The 17,893-nt window shown below is 39.4% G+C and overlaps 1 protein-coding gene across 2 annotated transcripts in view; it reads right to left on the bottom strand.

Annotated features, from left to right (window-relative positions):
• Positions 1-17,893, bottom strand: part of pappaa (pregnancy-associated plasma protein A, pappalysin 1a) — a 314,646-nt gene that overhangs the window by 192,557 nt on the left and 104,196 nt on the right. For both annotated transcript variants that reach the window (XM_078550327.1, XM_078550328.1), the window contains exons 9-10: positions 15,106-15,197; positions 10,335-10,531 (exon numbers count right to left, since the gene is read on the bottom strand). In XM_078550327.1, the coding sequence (XP_078406453.1) occupies positions 10,335-10,531; positions 15,106-15,197 (289 nt within the window). The remainder of the gene's footprint in view (positions 1-10,334; positions 10,532-15,105; positions 15,198-17,893) is intronic.

Here is a 17,893-nt window from a genome sequence, read left to right as displayed (position 1 = left end):
CCACTACAGAAGTGGCCCTCACGCAAGAATCACATAAGGGCACTTGAGGTGGCCAACAGAGAATGTTTTTTTTAAACCAGGATGTTAAAGTTGAGCAGCAGTTCTTACACCAATGTGTCATTCGCTGGTTTCCTGAAACGTGTGTGGGACTGATTCCAGCCCTCAACTATAGGTGTAAGCCTCTCCAATTGGGTTCTTGGTAAACAGCAGACTACCTGGCAGATGATCAGTTTAGACATGGGGGAATTGTCCTGATTTGTTATCCTTTCAGTACAGGGCTTTTCTTTCCCTTTTGACTAATGACCAGTATTTAGCACTCTTTCTACATGTTTTGCTCTGCACCACAGATCAGCTACAAGCAACAGGATCATTAACTAGGATCCAAATGTGATAACAATTAGAGTTTTAGATGGATTTACTTCATATTTTCTTATTCTTTACAGTAAGGCTCTTAAAATCTGTGCCAGGGTACAGATTGGCTGTGACCAAAGGAAATTGATATATACCACACTTACAAATGGATTTGGTTTTAATTAAGTAGTATCTTGATTGCTTAATGTAGGCACCTTAATGGTTACCTTAATGGTTAACAAATTCCATTGTCATTGTTTTATTGTTTTTAAATTTGTGGTTTATTTGTTTATTTTGACGGGACCAGTTTAACAAAGGCCATTTTCTGCTGTTGGCCTTGTAGCACAACTGATATATATAGGAGAGTTTGTGGTGAATGCAACTTATCAAATGGATACCAAATGGGAATAATCTCTCTTTAATGTAGGATATTGGGATATTTCCAAATGTTGTTCACTTGCCATTCCTCTTTCCAATATCATCACTCATTGAACTACAGAAGCACACAGCCCTACCACTATAATCCTTTTACTTCACATTAACATTATTATCATTAGTGCCAAGCAGGTGGGGATCTATTGTACATTAGTTTTCCACTGAGTCACCATCATATGATGTAAGCCTGCATGTCCTCATCCTAAAGACAACTGAAGTAATGTGTTAATTTTGTTCATCTGTTCTTTACTTTGTAAATAAAATTAACACATTACTTAAGAAATGCTCCTTTGAGGTCAACTGGTGAAAGGTGTGCATTTGTATTATCGGTCTTAGCTTCCAGGGCCTCCTGTAGATTAGACAATCAAAAACCATTGTATCATACAGGACACTCTTAACTAACCAGTACTAACAAGCAAGTCAATATCACTTTTACTGTTTCCAGTGGGGAATATTTCCCCATATGCTGTGAAGTAGGATTGTATTCTTGTTGCTCTTTTCAATTGAAACAGTAACTAATTCAGTGGTATGTGGTGATTGCTGTTGGAACATAGTTATTTCTGCAGCTACTTAAGTTCGCAATTATAACAAGTCACCCATTACATTTTTTTTAAATGTAGCTCACTCTAGTTTTTCAAATGTGCCAAAAGCCTTTTTCAAGTGAAAACCTAAAGAAAATGCAGGGTTTTCAGGCACACGTAAAATTGATCCATTCACACAAATCTTTCCTTTGGACCCATCTGGCAGATGAAATACAAAAGTATTTAGTTGTATTGGCATTCTAACTAGAGCAAAAGAACAAAATGCTTTGACGTGGCATTTCCTTACATCTCTCAATAATGTTCCAAACAATAAGGCACAATGGTTTTTGTTAAATGTGCAACTTTAAGTCACATTTTGAGCACAGCAAAATCTGACAAATGGCTTTGTGATGAATGGCCACTAGATCTTTGAGAGGGGTGGTGGTGGGTGTTGTTGATTGAAGGAAGAATGTTACCCAGGACACTGGTAATGTCAATCTTGATTTGGAGCTCAGGCTCTGCAGTGGGGCCTGAACCTAAAGGTAACTTACAACTCGGAGGCAACCATCTCATAAACTAAGTCAGACTGACAGGACAAACAAAACCTCCATCTCTATAGCATGCTTATCATGTGTTATGACCGTTCAAATATCCTATGTGAACAGTGGATTACTTTTTTTGAAGTGCAGCATTACTTCTCTGTACAAACTCAATTCAATCTGGAATCTTACAATCAGCAGTGAATAGACCTTCGTCTCATCAATGAGCACTGGATCCGAAACTAGGTAACAGAGGAGGAAAGACAATATTCTGACTGGCAACAGCACCACCTGCCGTCGCTCCACCACCCCCACTACCCCCTCCATCAATGATATTTTAAATAATTTTGTCATTCCAAAACATTAAAACAACATCTTTGTTGTGTATAGTGTATGACATTGAACCATGGACATTCCAAAAAGCCTATGGGGTTACAATATGTCTCAAACCTATTTCACCAGTGGAAACATGTATGCACAGTATAATCATTAATTTCAGGTTCAGCACTACAACTAAATGCCAAAAAATGACTGAGATGGAAATAATCTGTACCCACTTATACCATCAAAAATGCTCCCTGTGGGGCAGGCAATGGCATATAGAGTACATACCAGTTAAAATGCACCTTTTTAATGGGAACATTTACTTCAAAAGAAATTTGCTCAAGCACAATTAATTTCCCCAAGATCTTAGAGTGTTTGCTTAATGGGAACAACTGGATACAGGGAACATTTTGCTCACTATGGCAGTGTACCCATTAACATTTTAAGTAAGATATTTTAAATATGTGTTTCATTCCTTTCAGTGCATATGGGAACGAGTGCAAACATTTTAATTAGTTGCACTGTCTGACTTTGAATTTTATTCGGTTTAATGAGCTTGTGATGTTTTCACAAAATCTATCAAATTGCTACCGTTCAGATCTGAAGATAGTCACTGGATCAACATTGGATAGACAGGGACCTGTCTGCTCTCCAAGCTGATGGTAGGTATGCTTTGGCCAGAAATTAAATCTATGGAAACACCAAATTAATCACTAGCCGAACAAGTGCTAGTTTCATTTCACTGCTTACTATTTACTGCTTTCAGGGACAGAACCGTAAAATCAACAAAGTAGACATGAGTGGGCAAAATAGTAAGCCTGCATTTTATCCATCTGCTTCTTGTGAAATATTTCAGAATTATGTTTCTGTCATGCACACCTTGAGTTTTCACTCACTCACTTTTCCAGAACCACTTTATCCAATTCAGGGTCCCAGGGAGTCAGAGCCTATCCCAACAGGCAATGGGCGTGAGGCTGGGTACACCCAGGACAGGACACCAGTCCATCTCAGGGCACACACTCACACACACTGAGGGACAATTTACTGTAGTCAATCCACCTAACCAGCACATCTTTGGACAGTGGGAGGAAACCAGAGCACCTGGCAGAAACCCATGCAATCTCAGGAAGAACATGCAAACTCCACACAGACAGATGCCTGAGGTCAGGATTGAACCCAGGTCCCTGGAGCTGTGAGGCAGCAGCATTAAGTGCTATGCCACCATGCCACCCACCTTGAGCTCTGTTTCTTCTAAATTTCTACTCTTCCTCACCAAGCCCATTCTAGATCATTCATCTAAACAAATCTACAGTCCCCCATCACTGTATCCACCTTTCTCTTTAATGATTCCAGAACTAACATAAAACCTGTGACCGTAATGGCCTTCTTCTGTGCTCTAATTTCAATGATTCTTTGATGCCAATGTTTTAGCTTACACAACCCTGCCAGTCCAACCCAAGTGTTGATATAAGCACATCTCTGAAATCTCTTCTCAGTGCATAGATCTTTGAGGATGACAGGACATATTGAGGAAGCAGTTAGCAAAGCATGTAGAATCTTGGATTTATAATTAGAGGCATTGGGCACAAAAACATGGAAGTTACGCTGAACCTTTAGAAAGTTCTAGTTTGGCCACAACTAGAGTTTTGTATGCAGTTCTTGTCACCACACTGTAACAAGGATGTGAGGCTCCTTGAGGAGGTGCAGAGGAGATTTACCAGAATGGTTCCAGGGATGAGGGAATTTAGCTACAAGGTTAGGTTAGAGAAGTTGGGGTTATTCTCCTTAGAATAAAGGAGGTTGAGGGGAGATCTGATAGAGCTCTAAGCCATGGCTAATGACTTGGAACTCACCACCTTCAAGTGTGGTGGAAGTGGAGACAATCAATAATTTCAACAGGAAATTCGATGGGCACTTGAAGGAAATAGACTTGCAAGGCTATGGGGATAGGGTGGGGGAATGGGAGTGACTGATTTGTTTGACAGAGAGCTGGCATGGATTTGCTGGGCTGAATGGCCTCCTCCTGCATTGTAAAGACTTTATGACTAATCTTCCTAAATTGAGTAATCCAATTCCCTCCTTCCTTTCTCATAACTTGATTCCTCTGACACTGTGCTGTTCTCTGTAATGTCCCCTTGTGTGCCAGTGTCTGATGCTCACACTTTTCTCAATGCGACAGATGCTGCTGTAACTTCTCAGACTTGTAAAATCCTATCATGTTCTCTGTCCGCCAGCACCAATAACAATAGTATTTATACAGTTAGCAAATCCTCCAGCTCTTTTAATAGCACTGATTGGATCATTGTTCCTGTACTGATACTGTAACAACTTCTTCTCTTATCTGCGGAACGCCAGACTTTAATTTGCTTGACATGCTTCATTTAAACAAAAGAGAAAGATAGTGAACTGGCAGGCAGGAGATCTGAAGCATGAAAACTGAGGAAAGAATTATACCAGCGGTGTTAAAGTTATGGCCGGGATTTTCCGGCCCTGTCGCAGTGGTAACCACTGCGGGAGAATTGGCGGCCCAGCCAAAAGTCCATTGACTTTCGGTGGGATCGGACGATCCTAGTGGTGGGGGTGGGGGGGCCGGAAAAATCCTGCCCAATGTGTCAATTAAGGGATCCAAAATTGGAGATTCTGAATCAGGAGGAGGAAGAGGCAAGGCTATGTAACCTTAATTTACTCTTTCTGTTTTCAATTGGCATCGATAATCTTCAAATTATCAAATCCCAATGAAAAGTACCAACACCAAGATAAGTTTATGGTTGTAGTTATGGTAAGGGCTAAAAGTATATCATAGACATCCAACAGCATCCTAGGGGTTACCATTGACAAAAAACTTAACTGGGCCAGCCATGTAAATATTGTGGCTAGAAAAGCAGGTCAGAAGCTGGGAATCTTGCAATGAGTAACTCATCCCCTGGCTCCCCAACGCCTGTCCACCATCTTTAAGGCACAAGTCAGAAGTGTGATGGAATACTCTCCACTTGCCTCGATGTATGTAGCTCCAAAAACACTCAAGAAGCTTGACACCATCCAAGACAAAGCAACCCACTTGATCAGCACCCATTCACTACTTCAACATTTACTCTACCACTTGTGCACAATGGCAGCAGTGTGGACTATCTATAAGATGTAATGCAGTAACTCATTAGGGCTCCATCAACAGCACCTACCACCTAAGACAAGGGCAGCAGAGGTGGCTGGAAGTTCCCCTCCACATCATTCACTATCCTGATTTGGAACATTATTACCATTCCTTCACTGACGCTGGGTCAAAATCCTGGAACTCCCTTCCCAACAGCACTGTTAGTGTACCTACACTAGATGGTCTGCAACAGTTCAAGAAGGTGGCTCACAACCATCTCTCCAAGGGCAGTTAGTGATGGCAATAAATGCTGGCCTTGCCAATGATGCTTACATCCCAAGAGTGAATATTAAAAAATGAATTTACTGTTCACTCAATGCTTAGATATTTCTAACTATTCACTGAATTTCCTTCAAGTTGCATTCTATTATATACTCCAAAACTAATGTTGAATTCTAAATATCACAATGCAGCAAAGTTTCAATTGGAATTGCTTCTGGTGTCCATAATTGTAGTCATTATTTTGCCCATGATGTGTGGGTATACGCATCAGAAAAGGATTGACAGGTTTTATCTCTTTTCTTCTGAAAAAGAAGGCTGAGGGGTGACCTAATAAAGGTTTTTTTAAATTATGGAAGGTTTTGACAGAGTGTATAGAGACAAAATGTTTCCTCTTGTGTAGAAGAACGTAACTGGAGGCAATCAATATTATATAATCATGTCTAAACTTTTTGTGTTGCACTCATCAGGACAGTCGCAGGAATACCAATATAAGGGGGAAAACAACAATTTATACTGTATGTGAAGAGTGCTGATTGGTTGGCAAGTGGTGTTGCCATGGAGAATGAACCACTGATGGTGACTAACAGTTAACTGCCAAGCATTGTTTGAAATTTAAACCAGGCATCTTGACCCTGATTGGTCAAGGCATTGCCTTGAGGAATGAATGTGTGGAACAATAAGATTCCCAGTACATATAATTGACCAGTAAAGATAGACTTGATGTAGACCGTGGTAGAGAATCCCCTGGCAGATTTCTCAACTAGTACGTCAAGAAAAGGAAGGGAAGTTCATTTGACTGCTCCATTTCAAAGGTTAATTTGAGCACAGGCTGGAGCCCATTAAGACATGTAAGGAAATTGTTACATGCAGCTGTGGATTTAAATATAGCAAACGTATCATCAACATATTGGAAATATGCGAGGGGTAGGAGGTTAGGTGTGATTCCATCAAAGGCATGTTTCTCATGGAACCCACAAACACAAAGATGTTTGTGAGAGCTGGGCCTAGAGGGGGTCCCATGGCAACACCATCTATTTGGGTGTACATGGTGTCATGAAAACTGAATTCAACTGCGCAATTCTTACAGTTCCACATGCTATAAGATTGGTCTTACCAGCAACCTTGTAAGTAGGGCCCGCACCATTTGCTCATCATGCAAGCTTGATGCAGAAATAGGGTGCATCAAATGCATCCTGCAGGATAATGGTTACGCTGGTCAGATCATTTTGTGCTGTATATCATACAAACTCATGAACAGACCTAAGGCCATCATTTTCTGCCCTGAAAAGTGTCCAATCAACCTCAGATTACCCTGGAATGGCAAAGAATCTCAAAAATTTGAACAACAGGTGAAGCTAGCTGTTTCACACTGCTACTATGCAGTAGCAACATAAGTGGTATTCGCCACTAACAGGATGCTGCCGTCAAGTCAAAAAGACGTTCTTCCTATCACACAAATGAGCAATGTGGTATTGAATTTCAGTGCCAGTGTGATGCTAGGTATATAGACTATACATCCCAAAGACTGGTGGATCGTATCATACAGCATGTTCCAGCCACTGTTCACAATGGGCAGGGGACAGAATGTACCCAACCAGACTCAAAACACAATGTCCAACATTAGATGTGATTCTGCGATTGGACAACATTTGCTAAATAATCCTGAATGTACTAAGAATTACACTGACAACCAATTTAAGATTGTCAGTCGGGCTCGCAATATGGTGCATTTGTGTTACTGGAAGCTACATATATTAATACAAAGGGCCACATTCTTTGCAGACGGAAAGAACATGTACATACACTGCGCCTGTTTCAGCTGAATAAAATAAGTGACAGCCATTCACTGACTCATTCCTCAAGGCAATGCCTTTACCAATCAGGGTCAAGCTGGCTGGTTTCTCAAGGGCAATGCCACTTGCCAACCCATCAGCACTCTCTTCACATACAGTATAAATTGTTGTTTTCCCCCTTATATTGCTATTCTTGTGAGTGTCCTGATGAGTTCAAGATGAAAAGCTTGGACAAGTCTCTTCTTTTCAGCAATACTCAAGTTCTGTACTACCAAACGACCACTATATAATCACCGAGAAATCTAATAGGGAATTCAGAAGAAACTTCTTCACCCAAAGAATGGTGAAAATGTGGATCTTACTACTACAGGGAGTGGTTGAAGCAAATGGTAAAAATACATTTAAGGGGAAGCAAGACAAGCATATGAGGGAGAAGGAAATAGATGATTTCAACAGTAGATTTAGCTGAGAAAAGTTGGGATGAGGCTCAAGTGGAGCATGAACATCAACATGGACTGGTTGGGTCGAATGGCCTGTTTCTGTGCTGTATATCCTATGTAATAACCTTGAGAACTACGTTATCAGTGGCCTTGAACATGTAGAGACATTTTCTTAATGTATAGCAGCTGAGAATTAGAGATGATATTCCAGAAAGTAGAAAATAGGAAGTACCACACACCTTACTGAAAATGTAATAATAGGATGGGTTGGCATGTTTTTCATACTTTTCATACTTAGCAAGAATGCTATTTTCCTATATTTATGAAACTTAGACTTTTTAGAAATTGACTTATTCTTATCGAACTATTGCCATGAAGTTTCTAAATGTACCAGTGAATTAGTGCACACGTTTCAGTACACTATGTTCTCAGCAAGAAACAGGCTTAAACATTTGAAGGTTTTAAGTTTTTTACAAAGACTTGCTGAGTAGGTGATAACTGTCTTTCATATAAATAGGTTTAGCTCAAATTGTTCACTTTACCCAAGGGCAGAACTGAAATTTTTAACCGTGACTTAGTTCTGGAGAGTCATATGTCAGTGATCACTTGAATGTGGCTTTTGAGGCAGTTTCTTCCTGAGGACATAGTATCAATAGAAGCAATATTACGTGGCAATATTACCACTGTAACAAGTGATTGCAATGATAATATCTGGAGTCAGTGGACTCAAATTTTAAAAACTTATGCAAAGGAAATCATTTGCTACCTTAGAAGGTAAAAGGAGATCCACTAGGCTGATACCCCTTGCACTAGCAGCATAGCAAAAAATGGTGCAGTTGACTCATTGCAAAGCAGGTGAAGTACTGCACTGTTTGAAAGGTATGGCAGAATGTTGGGCAATGGTAATTTCTGGGCTTTGCACCTGAAGTGTGAACCCTGATGATATCAGTATCTTCATACTCAATGTATTCCTGCTGGATGCAGAGGTTCGCTGGGGAGCACCATAAAGGAGAACATTTGATTCACGTTAAAAATGGCAGTCTTCTTTCAGCACTCAGCAAGAGGACAGTAGCATAGATCATCAGAATAACCAAGCAGAAAAACTATTCTTAACAAAGGAAATGAACACTAGAGGGGAAAGCTCTTGCAGACAAAGTACAAAGGTTCAGTGTAATAAAGTTAGTAAAAGTAGCAGTGTCCAGTATTGGCCCAGGATAGTCTGATAGTGGAAGTTGTTTGGAAAGAAAGTACAAAAATTCTTCAAATATGTTTTATCTTGTTATTAATACATAGGGGAGTTGTGTGCGGGCAGGCGGGGGCGGGCATGGACCCGATCGGCGACCCTGATCGGGTCTGCACCGCCATTTTACATGGGCGGGCCAATTAAGGCCCGCCCAGTGTTACATGCACCCGGAAGCGCTGTGCGCTCCCTGTGCGGGCGGGGGGTGGGGTTCCCTAAGTCGGGGCCTGCGCTCTCTCGTGCATGTGCGCGAAAGAATGCAGAAATCTTCCTGAGGCACCTCTGTGCCTCAGGCAGATTAGTTTAAGTTTTAAAAATCTAAATAAAGAAAAGAAAAATTTTTAAGACATGCCCCCTCATGTGACAGTGTCGAGCCGAAAATCCTGGCCATAGTGTGTGAGCCCAACTCTGTCTTGTGGGATTGATAATAATGATCAATATTAAATCAAACTCTGAAGCAGGGCTTTTAGTTACTTACTGGAATCAAGGTAATTTTGACTTTTCTAATATAGCAAATTTGCAGCTCATTTTACATTTCCCCCTAACTTTTATTTCCATTGACTTCATAGAATTACTGTATAGGGTCTTGTAGCACAGAAAGAGGACATTTGGCCCATTGTGTGCATGGCGACTCATTGGAAAAGCTATCCATTAGTCCCATTGTGCTGCTCTTATAAAAACAGTCAAACAAAAATCGGGAAAGATGCAAAGCGGGCTGCCTATTTGTTGTCACCTGTTTTAAAGCTGTCCAAAATCAAAATTGGACCCTTTGTTTTACAAAGACATACTCACTGAGCTCTCTCATTGTGTAAAATATTGAAGAGATGAAACGATTAACAACTATCTTATTGCATCACTCAGTGTTACATGCAGAAACATTAAATGTTGAAAATAAAAGGATTATGGATAATGCAGCAATATGATTTCTTGAAACTGGCGACATCATGTTCACAACTCAATATCACTGTGAACCATTGTTCTAAAATGGAAATAAAAACTTCCTACACTGGAATTTGGAAATGAAAAGGAACATTTGCTGCTTCATTGTACTAATATTTGCCCTGCAACCTCTGCATTTGTTTCAGTCAGTCGCACATTGGGGTTGCATCTGTTTAGCACTTTTGTATGACGACCTTTTCTTAGCTATATTAGAAGAAACATGAAGTCATGCTTCTGCCTAACTAGTGCCTGTTTAAAAAGAGCAGACAGAGTGATGACCGAATGAACACCTTAAGCATTGGGTCTGCTGCAATCACCAGTGACCAGTTCTAGGCTATGTTCACCAAGTACCAAAGTGCGGTTTTAAAATTTTCCTTACCTTTGTTGCAGCTGGGTGACCAATTGTCACCCATCCAGGACAATACTTATCATCATGGTGCGAGACAGTGACGTTATTGGCCCACTGATCCATAAAACCGTTGGGAGTGTAGAGGCCACAGTCCCGTACGCTTGTCATTTTCTCAAAGTCTTCACACACGCCATCCCCATCATGAAAATAACACCTGCTTGGTTCATCTGTAGAGAAAAAAAAAACAAATTAAGTACAGGTCAACAAAATAAAAACTCCTATGAATTTCTTTATTTCAGTCCCTGCTGTTTAACACACTCCTTTTATTTAGAGCTTTTGCTTCGGACCATGAAAGGTTTGTTTTCCTTTTGCAGAAATCTATAAATCTGCTTCTGAAAAAAAAAGCTAGGAAGGAAGGTTATGAAGGTATTATTGGAAAGTAAAAATCACAATTAAACTTGGAGAAAAAAAAAACTTCATAATGCAAACAAGCTGCCAAAAATGACTTACCTCCAGAAATCCTTAACAAAAGCAAATTGCTTGCCCATTCATTTTCAGTCATTCCTTATGGCCATACCTCTCAACCTGCAAATTGGGGGAATCAAGGTCAAAAGCCCAAAAATCAGGGACAAATGGCTAAAATCAGGGGGAATTTATTTTACTGTGCATATTGTAATAGTACTTATTTGCTTTTAATGAATTTAATACAAACTTAGTTTCCTTCCACATAAAAAGTGTTTTCTGAAGATTTAACTCAGAAGGATTAGCCGGTCATTGTGTTGTGATGATATAATTTAACATTTAAACTATGTACCAACAAAATACAATAAGGTGTTAATCCACCTGATTGAATAGTGCGAGGAATCAAATTAAATATTTCAAATTTGCTTTATTCCCAGGCCCCCTTTTTGTGGCAAAGGAATAAGATAATTCAATTTTTGCTACCAAGGCTTACAGAACTTCAACTGGTAACTTGGGGATCGTAACCATAATTCTGCCTATTTTTTTAATAAAAACTGCAAATTGGCCACTCTTGGAAGAAATCTTTGGACCAACAGTTTTGGTATTGCAGAACATTTTAAAGTTCATGAAATCAGCTCTGAATTAAAAACTGAATGAAAACATTTGAGATTTAATGGCAACAGCAATCTACCCCAATTTGACAGTCGAGGCTCCTGTCTCTCCTGCTTTGAGGCGATTTTTTATGTACATTTGAGTAAAGCAACAAGTATTTTATTTTTGTTAATGTTGTGAGCATAATGTTGCGAGTAAACCCTGCTTTAGACTCTTGTGTTTTCCTCTGAAAGTAAAAGCAGATATATTCCGTCACTGATCTGCTTGGTGCAGCATTCGATGGTACCAAGAGATTTTCCACTCACAAAAGTGAATGTGCAATTCAGTCACCTGCTGTGAAAAGGCGCCTATATGCTAAATATAAACCATTAAAGTCAACTGCATGACAGGAAACAGATTTGCAGGATACAGACTTATCTATGTCAGCAGTCATCCTTGTGTTAAATACTTTCATTTACCTATTTGTATCAGTAATAACTCCTATTCATATAATCTGTTTTGAATCGGAGGAGCACTGCAAAGTTCACAAAGTCTACAGCACTGATGAAAGTCCCTCATCCTCTCTTCCTGTTTTCAAACCAAACTTGAAGTTGATTTTCGTGTAAATGTCATGCTAGCCTTGTACTTAAATTGCTTCCCCTGCTCCTTTGTGCTTCAGATTTTATGCCAACACTGATGCGAGTTGACTAAAAATAATGTTTGAGTACTGCAATTGAGGATGTGTGGACAAGTGTTTTTTTTATATAAGTGGCTGTTTTATTATAGCCTTGTACTGCTTCCCTATTGTCCTCACTGGTAGTGTTATATGAGTAAATACTGAACTAGTCAGGTATTTGTAAACACTGGAGTACATTTTTTACAGTTCTATAACTGGTCTGAAGGGGCTATTTGAAAATCCAAGAATGTAGATTTGTTTTTCTGCCATTCAGTGGATATTCCTTGTGCTTGGCTCATGATACCAAACTATTTCCACACCCAAGTTTCATGTACATTTTTGTCTTACAAAGTCAATATTTTTTCTAAAACAAAAACAGAATTACCTGGAAAAACTCAGCAGGTCTGGCAGCATCGGCGGAGAAGAAAAGAGTTGACGTTTCGAGTCCTCATGACCCTTCAATATTTTTTCTAGTTAGTTTCATGCAGTGGCCTCAATTATTACCACTAAGCAAACTCAATTTCTACAATGATTAATATGGAAGATACCAAGACTGATTGGGAACCCATTCACCACCTTAAATATTCACTCCCTTGATCACTATCACACCATGGCTGCCATGTGTACCATCTATACATGTGCTGCAGCAACTTGGCAATCTCACCTCCCAAACTTGCAGCATCTAGCATCTAAGGGCAACAAACAGATGGGTATACCACTGTTGCAAGTTCCCCTCCAAGTCTCACACCATCCTGACTTGGAAATATTATGTTGTTCCTACAATTGTCACTGGGTCAAACTGCACTTTGGGAGTACCATCATCATATGGAGTGCAGCAGTTCAAGAGGGTGTCTCACTACCACCTTCTCAAAGGCAATGAGGGATGGCAAATAAATGTTGGCCTTACCAGTGACACCCACATCCCATGAATTAATTTACAAATTGAAGCTACGAGCATTCTGTGATCTCAATGGTTAAAATTTAGGAAGTTAGAAACCGCACTTAGGTAATCCATTAGTAAGAACATTTGGGTCACGATGTCATGGTTCTTACTAAGATTGTGAGAGGGCAATTGATATATTGTATGTTCTAACAATAATAGATGGGTACTGCTGACCTTTTCAACGTCAATTGTAGTGTAAATTCCCCTGATGGCTCAATTTATGAGAGTCTTGCCTAGCACTGAGCTGGGCCATGCAGACCAGGTGGACTTGAGTTTTAATCCTGATTTAGGTGCTATCATTTGAAGAGTTGGAAGCTCACAATAATTGGTCTTAGTGGCCCTGAATTAGTCATGGGGAAATATGAACCAAGGGTTCTGCGCCTGATTGCTATCCAGTGACATCCTTCTAGGAATTGGGCATGTATGAGGCAGGATTGGGTTTTGTGTTGACACCCACTGTGAATACTCTTTTGACACTCGCTATCTAGGCTTGTGTGTGAAAAATGGCAATTTTATTGAGGTAGCGGAAGGCAGATGTAGCCTTTGGAACCTAGCGGGAGAAGAGAGAAGAAAACTGGCAGAGATAAAGCAAGAATTCCAGTTTCATTTTTAAATCACCGATTAGTGTACCCTTGGCACACAGTCCTAACCACATAAAAGATTTTCTACATTAAATAGAACATTACTAATTGGCAGGACACAGGAGTTCTTTCTTTCATGTAAAAAAAAAACCTCCCAACCTGAGAAGAGGAAAAGATCCCATAGAACCCATGACTTGAAGGTCTTTTTCACATAGGAAGACAAGTGTGATACCATGTCTCAGTACAGAAATTTGGAAAGTCTTTTTGAGAATTGATGTCTATTAATCTCAGAAGTGAAGCATTTAAATATAGTAAAAAGAAGGAAGATGTCACTTAATTAATGTGTAAAAGCAAACACCGATTAAAAATCTTTAATTCTGTTGGTCACAAAAAAATTATTCATGGCTGCCAAAACTAGAATAGAGCAGTAAATGATTAGCGTGCTCCAGGTTAATCCACTTATCTAGGTCAACATGGCTGACTGAGTTGCTGGTGAGTAAATTACATCATATTGCATTGATGTAAAACAGTCTTTGAATCAGGTTTGCATTTGGACTAAGTGTTATTTTGGAGAAACTTGAGAAATGTTTGGTCTAGGAATGGATTATGGCGCACACACAAGGGAGATGCAGCTCCTGATAGAAATAAGTGGAATCTACTCCTGAATGATGCTTGGTCAAAAATCATCAAGAGAAAAGAGAATTGACAAGGAGATTGCTAGCTCATTTTCTGGGAATGCCAGGCTGAGCTGTCCAACCAAGACCATGTTTTCAATGTAAAGCTTGCCAGAATATATTGATTAGATATAATTTAATTAGAGGGAGATGGAAAAAAAAAGACAACTGGATTACAGCAGTATCTGTCTTTGAATCATGGTTGCATTGCTGATTCATAGGAAACCAATTCTGTCTGGAAATGTAAAGGGAGAGCAGAGTTATGAGTAGAATTGAAAGCTTTAACTTTCCACATTGTAATCCTTTGTATATAACTTGTAGGATCCCCACTATGCCTTTTTACAAAGCCATGGATAAATTTAATGTTGTTAGTAATTACATTGCATAATACCTGAAATCTAAACATACACTAATAACCAATTAAATTGTTACACTTTTAAAGAGCTTGATTTTTTCTCTACCATTGTGCTTCCTTCTGTAAAAAATATATTTTTTTCTCCAATAAACTTCCTTTCATAACATAAAGTTTCAACTCAGGTATCATACATTTTTATACCAAATATGCTTGTGATCAAGGATATCTTAAAGGCCATACAGACTTTTTGTTAGGAGGTAATGGATAGACACTGAGAAACAGCACAATGTTGCTTTCGGTTCACATTAAGTCAAAATACAATCACAGTCATCGTTGGTCCTCAATAGGTTGGATTCTTAAATAAGTGCCAGAGTAGATCACTTGCATCTGAAATATATTCGTACACACAAAGAACTTAACTGAATGCCTTGAGCCATTAAACAACTTGAACTTTGCCAATGAATGAAAAGGAGCATGTTCTCATTAACTTGCCAATGACTTATGTGACAGGATACCTACCCACACAGTTGAAAGATGGTTCCTGACGACATAAACTAGAGCAGCCATCACCATTCATTTTGTTCTTATCATCACATTCTTCTCCCAGATCCCTGGAATCATATCACAGGATGAATATGAGTAATTATTGTATATGAATGATAGCAAAAGCTCTTGGCATCCACAATTCCTGTGGTGTTCTCTATAGATTTAATTATTGCATGACACTCTTTTGACATTTTGCTGTTTTTTTGCAGAACAACCTCTGATCATTTCCTACAAGAATTCTGTGTATAAACCCTACCAATATGCTAGACAAGCAGTGTGGCCTGGGTTTGGTGACATGTGTCCAGCCACTGTGGAGCTTAACTCATTTGCTATTTGGTGCCAAGTATTTACCTCCAATAAACTTGCAATTTACAGCAAGTGTCTTAAACAAAGAACATGATTGACATAACAACCCTCCATGTAAATGGTTATTTAAATTGTCAGTCAAAACACTCCTATCATTGTTTGTTTTCCTGGCAAGTAAGGCAGGGAAATTAGCATGAGACTTTTGAGTGGTTTTGACTCTGAACTGAAGAGGAGTTTGGTTCCAAAACCAGTCACATTTTATTGATTTATTGCCAATTCAACAACACTCTTTGGCTCCTAAAGCCATAGACATTTTTAATTGGTGCCAAAATTGGCTCAGTGGATGAAGGCTACTATTTGACTGTAGAGAGCCTGAGAGGCTCACTGGGTGCAATGCATTTTGTCAATAATTGTCCAAGTTTCACAAGTCACCATTTAATGGGTAAGAGTGAAATACCATGTCCTATCAAATCAGATGAGTAGAGCACTCACCCTCAATGATGCTTTGACTCAGGAATTTATGCTGAATCCTTTATTATTCAGCAGCTATGTTACAGACATACTTAACACAACTCTGCATGTTAATTTATGGTGACAATATTGTCCTCATAACACAAAGTAACAACCTGGCCACCATAGGCCAGGCCCTCTCTGTTGATCTCAAGTTAATGGCAGAATATTTTCAATACTAATAGCTCCATTCCAACAGCTTCAAAACCTAGTTAACAGTCTTTCACCAAAATAGCAGTGTGGCCAAAGAAGCACTTAATATCACAGTTAAATGAGCCCCATCCGAAGACCTGGTGATGCAAATGCATTGCAGACTTTGAAGAGCAACTGTCACACTGCTACACTCAGCTACTGAGTGTTGTCACCAGTCAGGATGGGCACCTCAAGTACAAAACCTTTGGATGCACAGTTGAGAGTCGCACCATGAATCAGAAGTAGATTGCTAAAATCAACAACCACTCAATGGGTTGCATCCTGTGGCAGATATAACTGCACCTAATACCTGGAGACACACCTCATGATAACAATCATACCATAATCAACCTGAATTTACCAATTCATGAGGAGGGCCGGAATCTTCCGCAGATACATCTGAAATCTCGCTCAACTCTTGGGACTGGGCTAATGTTCTTAAAATTTCCTAATTTAAAATAAGGCACTGAGATAATGGTAATCTCCTAAACAAATACCTGATTGCCAACCCCCCAAAAGAGGCTCCCCAGGCTTCATTCTACCCGCCAAATGGTAGTTATTGAACCATTTCAGAATATTACATGGTAGATGTGGTCATTTCTTCCAGCTCTGGAAGATGAGAGACAACAGAGATCAATCACAAACTATGGAACAGTATAAACCAGTGCCACCTTTCCTTATACATACAGGTGTTTGTATGTATGTATCCATCTATCTATCTAACTGTCTACACATAAATCATACATATATGTGTGTTTTGTCTATTTATGCAGATGGCTTTACACTAATTCAGGAATTCAGTTAATGAGCAAACCAGTTGAGATATCCTTGAGTAGTTCTGAACCTTTTGGCTGGATTAATGCGCTGGATCTTGCCGTTAGAAATTTTCTCGCACCTTTCAGTTCAAAGCGTTTTTGTGCCGAAACTGGTTGGAATTTGCAAGTTGATAATGGTGTAGAAAGGGCTTTGGGGCATCTGGGATCTCAGTGAATGATGGGCCCTTAACTAATGAGATTTAAGGATTGACAAAGGAACAGGGATGACTGAGAAGGAGGGTGAAATGGAGTCAACACTGTCACAAAAAGAGAAATAATGAGAGGGAAAGAAAGATTGGATTAAGAGGGAAGAAAAAAAGAGACAGAAAGGAAAAGTAAAGGTTTTTTTTAAAATTGACATTTTTTAAAACCACTAGGAATAATTTATTGTCTGAAGAAATGAGGCGCCATAACTTAAATTGTTTAATTTTGGGGCTCGAAAAGTTGATTAGTGCCACATTAACCATCATCACATTGTTACAATGGTACTAACACTGTTAATTGCCAGACTTCCTTTGGCGACTTTAATAGGCAATTCATGTACAAATGCAGCAAGTTCTTAGAAGTAATGGGAGACTACGAGCAAGATGTTGTTTGCACAAGGCAAACAGTGGAACAACCTAAAAGATCTGAGATTTGGAACTCATGACATATCTCTTAATCCCCTGATTTTGGGGACTGATTTCACACTAATAACCATGTGCGTAGTTAACATGGCATTACCAGCCAGAGAGATAGCAGAGTTTCCACTTTCAGCACCATCAGCCATGATCTCATTGAATAGCACAAAAAGCTTATTCCTGTTTCTTTCTTCCTTTGTTAAATTCCTATGTTCTGTACAATAAATTAAATTTGGAAAAGTTTTTCTCTCTGAGTTTGCTCAAACTCATTGTCATATCATCGAGCACAAAATCTGCTATGAATCAGTACAGTCGGGC

The sequence above is a fragment of the Cetorhinus maximus genome, chromosome 10, assembly GCF_964194155.1.
Source record: "Cetorhinus maximus chromosome 10, sCetMax3.hap1.1, whole genome shotgun sequence".
Classification (NCBI taxonomy): domain Eukaryota; kingdom Metazoa; phylum Chordata; class Chondrichthyes; order Lamniformes; family Cetorhinidae; genus Cetorhinus; species Cetorhinus maximus.
The sequence above is the reverse complement of the archived record's forward strand: the minus strand, read 5'-3'. Positions and strand labels throughout refer to the sequence as shown.